A 5,821-nucleotide genomic window follows, 5' to 3' on the forward strand; every position below is an offset into this window, starting at 1 on the left:
CCTGGGAAACAACGGCTTGGCTCAGAGAGCCCTTGAGTTATCCCATCGGAGAGGAGGGCAAGTACAGCTGTTGCTGCCAGCCAGTGCGTGTGGGGATGCTGATGTGTCCATCCCTTGCACAGTAGCTGCATCAGTGAAAGCAGGTTTTACCATCATTTAAAAGTCTGCACAGGAAAGTCTAGGAGAAATCAGATCTGTTTGTGCTGTCACTCCCACTTCAACTCAGCTTCTTCTGAGGGGATGGGACTGAAAGGCTGTTCTCTCAGCAGAAAGGGAGGAGAGCAAATAAATGTGAACAAAAATAGGCTGCATTGTCAATCTGTGACTGATCGCTTTGGTTATCCTGTTCTGAAGGGGAGTAAACGCAGTGAGCTTTTACCAAGGGAGGAATTCCAGCGGAAGCTCGGCAGCTCTTGGGAATTGAACTGTGGTATGGCTGGAAACCATTCTCAACCCATTTCTACGGGCAGAGTGGAAAGGTACCTTTCTTTGCACCTGAACTGTATTTCTTAGCCCGGGATGTTAGACACCACCAAATGGATTAAATCACTTGCTATTTTGCCAGTGGATGGCTGCTGCTGGTGGGAGGAACTGACACCTCCCATACTTCATCCAGAGCACTCACGTGCTTGCTTCTTTGCCTGCTGTCTTTACTCTCGATCTTGTTTGTGTCTGACTAAATAACTTTTTATCTTTCAATAGCAACATCTCTTGAGATTGTGTATCATCTGCTGGATTATGCTGCTTAGAAGAGCTTGGCTGACCTCAGTCAAGGTTTGTGCTAAGTCACAAACCAGTTTGTAACTGTCCCCAACCCAGCGTCCCCAAACTGGTTGTGGTTTATAGCATTCTCACACTGAAGAGAGTCGTGCGTGGAGCTGCACCCAGCCGTGTGACCCAGCCTGTGGATTTTATGGGAGAGCCTAAAAAAAAAAGCCTAATTTCTTCTCTTGCCGGCACGAGCTGCTCCTGAGGGAGGCAGCCGGCCTGGCCAGTCGTCGTGGTCTCACCAGATCCCGTTCTGGCAGCAGAGGACAGCAAGTGAAGTTAAGCTGGCCTTGCAAGTTTTGCCCCAGATGTGGCTCTACTGCTGCAGGCAGGCAGGTGCTGCAGGGTGCTGGCTGAGGTGGCTGTGCCCCTGCAGCGCCCAGGACGTGCTCCTGGCCTGGGAAGGGACAGGCATTGCTGCTGGTTCACCTATATTCAAAAAACAATACTGAGCAGGGTGGCTCAGTGCTGCAAATCAGACCAAGGTGCAGGAATGTTATTCTGCAGAACATTTTTACATAAGCAGTAAACTTGTGGGAACGAGGTGTACCTCTCCTTTAATACCCATTTTTACTTTTATTTTCTGATTATTTTTTTTTGCATTTATTCTATGCAGGCTGGCAAGCAAACCCATTTCAATAAATATATCTGGAGAGGGAGAAAAGGTGTCCTCTGGCAGTTCTGAAGCCCATGAGAACCAATCATAGATCATGTTTAAATGTCAACCCCATCGAAAGCACATCACTCTCCAGCTGCTCCTGTGTTAGCCTACTGACAGGCCAGGCTGGTTTGCAGGGCTGATTCATGGCCCAGCAATATAATTCAGTTGTGCTTGTTCATTATTTATAGAAATCGCGGGCATCTATGTTCTGGCTAGATCAAGTTAGAAGAGCAAGGAAGAGTTACTGTTTCAAATTAGGAAGGGACTAAGCAGACTTGCTGGAGACCACGCTACAGGAATGGAAGAATTTAGTTCGTCCTCCTGAGTATTAACACACATGTTCACTTTTGGGAAGGCCATGGGTGCTAAAAGGTTTTTTAGAGGAATTTACTAGAGGTGAGTAGAAGTAACTAAGTCAGTGTCTGTCAAGGACAGTCAAGAAAGTCATGCATTAGGCCATGTAAGTGGGTTATAGTGGCAAAAGCAGCTGGAGTCAGAGATTCTCCTGCCTTGTTTCATGCAGTACTTGAGTGCAGTTAGGACAAGGACCTCTTGCAGAGTTTTTCTGAAGCTTTATTCCTATCCCAAATAGTTCGTTAATCACACACTGTAACATAGCAATGCCATGGTATTTGAATGATTTTTGTCTTTTTGACTAGGTAGATAATTTAACTTTATAATTGCTGCATCTGCTTTGTTTGTGCTCGGAGGCTACGGCCGAAGATCAGGATGTAAAGCACTTCATATCCATAGGATGAAGACAGTTCTTTCTGTAGTGACTTTATGGCAGGAAAGGGTAAGAGCTTGGTACAGCAAGGTGAAGAGCCTAGGTCGTCTTACCTGCTTTGTCTGTAAGCTGAGAAGGGCTGAGTAGCATCAACCTGAAGATCTGCCAGAAGATCACCAGCGTGTTGCTTCAACCAGCTGACAGCAGCTTGGTCTGAGCAGAGTGGCACCTTGCCTTGTCCATGGCATCACTTTCCCTCTGTGTGCCAGTAGGACAGTGCCTGTGAAAGCTCCCAAATGCTCCTGAAATCACACAGGTAAGCCCAAACAAGTGCTCCACGTAAGGCAAGCCCATGGGGGTCAAGGCTGACCTTTGTCCTTTCTTGTCCACTCACGCCCTTTGGTACGTGTCACTTAATGTTTCATTCAGAAAAAGGATCTTAGTGCTTTAGGCTGTTTGGTTAGTAACTGTGATGGCACCTCTAGGTGAACACGTAGACACTAAGTCTACACTGATGATCTGTTTATTTTGCATGTAAAGGTAAAACAAGAGCCAGCATTTGCCAAATTAGCACCTGGGGCATATCTCATCCTCTGGCTCTTTGGAGCCAGAAGAGTTTAGTTCCTCATGCTCAGCCTAACTAGAAACCCTGGAGACATAAGTAGATCCTACTGATATCACTGGAACAGCAGAGATACCATAAACAGTGCGATAATCCCAGCAAAGTCCCTGTGCACAGCAGCATTTCTTGGTCAACTCCAGGCTTTGGGATACACTGGGCAGTGAGAAATGCTGGGCTGAGGGTTTCAGGTGGGATTCAGGAAGTTAATATGGTCCTAACTGAGAAAGTACCGTTAGGTTTTTTCTGTCTGCGTACTTTTCTGTGGAGTTTATATTTCCTTTTGGCTAGAATCACTATTTGTCCTTGCTTGCAAAAGTATTACTGCTTTGACGTATCAGCGTGAGCTCTCTGATGTGGGGACGAGGTAGTGTGGCTACTTCATGAGATTTGTCCAGAATGGGTCCCAAGGCACTTTCCCAACACATAAACTCCTGCAGTGATAACCTGCTTAATTACTAAATATGGAAATGAACCATTACATTGTTAGTCCCTCAGAAGACCCTAATCCCTAACTACTGTCCGGAGCTAATTTTCTGAACAATAATTTGTTACACAGCACAGATAAACTGTGTACTTAGATTGAATACAAATGGTGTTTTAGTGCCACAAGTTATGGCCTTATGCTGAGCATCTCTATGGCAACTAATGACATCACTGCAGGCTTCAACCTGCACAAAACCCAACTTGGGAGGGTCTCTCTGTTTCCCAGTGTGACTCTTTTCAGGGCTTTGGGGGGTATGGGTCTGTAAGCACCACAGTGCTGTCAAGGGTTTACTATGTATGTTTGCTGTCATTTGAAACATTTATTCCCTTTGTGGTTAATGTTGTTCTCATGAAGGAAACCTAATGAAAATTACTGTTTGTATTTGGTTAGTAACATTTGTTGATAACATATGGTCTGGGAATGCTTCAGCAAATAAGAGCTTTTTAATAGTAAACAGAGATACGAGTTCTATAAAGCAGATGCTGTCAAAATACACAGCGTAAGGTTGGATATTTTACTTTTCCTTCGTATCCAAAACAGGATTATCTTCCTGCTTTCCCTGCTGGTGACAACGCAGGTTTGTTGAGAGAAAACATAACCTGAGACCTGAAGCTGTGGTTATAAAATAAGGTTGTTTCTTGGGTTTTATACTTAAAACATTTATTGGGTAGCTGATGGCTCACACATGAAAAAGATTTAATATCGAGGATCCAACTGGACCTGTAGTGCTGTAGATAATTTTGCCAAACCTCTGCTCCCTGACACTGGTGGCAGTTTGATGCAAAATTGTTTTTCCTGATAATTTTCCAAATGCAAAACCTGCAGTTTGGTATTTATGTCTGAAGAACATCTGGTTGCTGGACCACATGTCATCTGAGACTTTTCCCAGTCATTTCAAGCAAACTGCCTTTCTTCAACAGAGGATACAATCTGAGGACTGTATGAAATGAGAAAATGCAATTAATAACGTGAGGGTGAATAGAAGCGTTTACTGAGATATTTCATAATCTCGCTTCTAACGTGCAGTATTCTAGATTGCAGCATGTGCATCACATCACTTGCAGGTATTGCTCATGGCTCACTCTTGGTTTCTTCTAGTTTATGGAAAGCACCTTCTCTATGATTACTCTTCAAGCTTGCTTATAGACTTTGCACGAGTTTTGAGGTGTGAGGAATTTTCAACATCTTTGGGAACAACATAGAAATCTAGCTCACAATGAATTAAAAAAAAAGACAAAGCAAACAAAAGAAAAGAATAAAAGAGCAGTTGTTCTCAGCTAGTTTCACGTTGGGCCTCTTCATGATCAGATGTTTGAGAGCATCCTCCTTGCAGTGATGCACTCTCCCCAGTCCTCTCTCTGCCCTTCATCTTTGTCGAGGTGTCTCTGCTAACAAGGGCAAGTGCAGTTTTAGGAATGCTTTGCTTAGCTTTGTCTGGAAGTTTCTGTCTGGCTTTATTTTAATAAGTTTCTAACTTTCTAAGCTGTAGAAACAAAGCTTGAAACACAGATGTAAAGTTTCAAACATGAAAGCGTCATGACTTTTTACCCCTTAGTGTAGAAGGTGTTCTCTGCGCTGCTATTTTCAAAATTGTTTAAAGCTTACAAACAGGCATTAATTCAAGTTCCACTTAATTTTTGTTCCATGACCCTCTTCAGTCTGTGCCTCTTTGCCAGCAGGAACTGCTTTCCAGTATCAAAAAACATGTGAGTAATTTGACTTGTTGGTGTGAGTGGCACCACTTGTGGAGGCTCACAGACCTCTTTGAAAAGCCGTGGCCCGTAGGATGTTGAACAGACTTGGTGTTTCACGTGTTTCTTCAACCTCTCTGAATCCAAGCTGACTCAGCCTCCATAGTGCTCCTTTCCCAGCCGGGGGATGACTCTTGGATCACAAACAGTAGATGGTGGTCTCGGTTCTTTGGCAGTTGGAGAGGTGATCACTTCCTCACCACTGCTGTCCCATCCCCAGGCAGCTGGTGTCCTGCTCTGCAGTCCCAGCACACAATGGTTATTCCAGGTGTAGTGGCTTGAATTTAAACCTGGGCTGGAGGGCTGGGTTAGGCCTTGGAAAAGGACGCAGGTTAAACTGAGGTTTCCTCAGAGAAAGCTAACCTCACTGTCAACCTGGAAGGGAGAGGTTAATTAGCTAAGAGAAGAGCAGAGGCATGAGCGATTACAGATGTCCTCGATCTTCAACTTCTGTTGTAACTATACAGGCTGTCACCACAGGAGACATATTGTTCTTTCTAAATAAAAAAGTTCTCTTAAATTTGGTTTCATGCTGCTTCCAAATACTCTCTTTTTTCTTTTCTCTTTTTTTTTTGTTTTCCCCCAAAAGAACCATCGTGGAGTTTCCAAACATCTGTCCCACATTTTCCAAAGAAGATAACAAATGCCCTTGCAACTCAGACTGCCCAGCCCCTTCGTGGTGTGCCGCACGGGACGTTCTCAGTTGACCATGGCATGCCCAAGCAGTGGTGCTGCTGACCTGAACATCTCTCTGTCCTTGTTTTCACAGCTGGGGCACCCAAGGAGACTTCACAACAACACACGCTCT

The 5,821-nt window shown here is 44.5% G+C and overlaps 1 protein-coding gene across 1 annotated transcript in view; it reads left to right on the top strand.

Moving 5' to 3' along the window:
* LOC104275107 (calcium-dependent secretion activator 1-like) overlaps nt 1–5,821 on the top strand; it is a gene marked incomplete at both ends in the record, with an annotated part of 71,067 nt that overhangs the window by 49,306 nt on the left and 15,940 nt on the right. The window contains 1 exon segment of the mRNA XM_009870962.1: nt 5,783–5,821. This exon segment is cut by the window's right edge and continues 1 nt beyond it. Coding sequence (XP_009869264.1) covers nt 5,783–5,821 — 39 coding nt within the window.

Source organism: Apaloderma vittatum, unplaced genomic scaffold (assembly GCF_000703405.1).
Source record: "Apaloderma vittatum isolate BGI_N311 unplaced genomic scaffold, ASM70340v1 scaffold17306, whole genome shotgun sequence".
In the NCBI taxonomy this organism is placed as follows: domain Eukaryota; kingdom Metazoa; phylum Chordata; class Aves; order Trogoniformes; family Trogonidae; genus Apaloderma; species Apaloderma vittatum.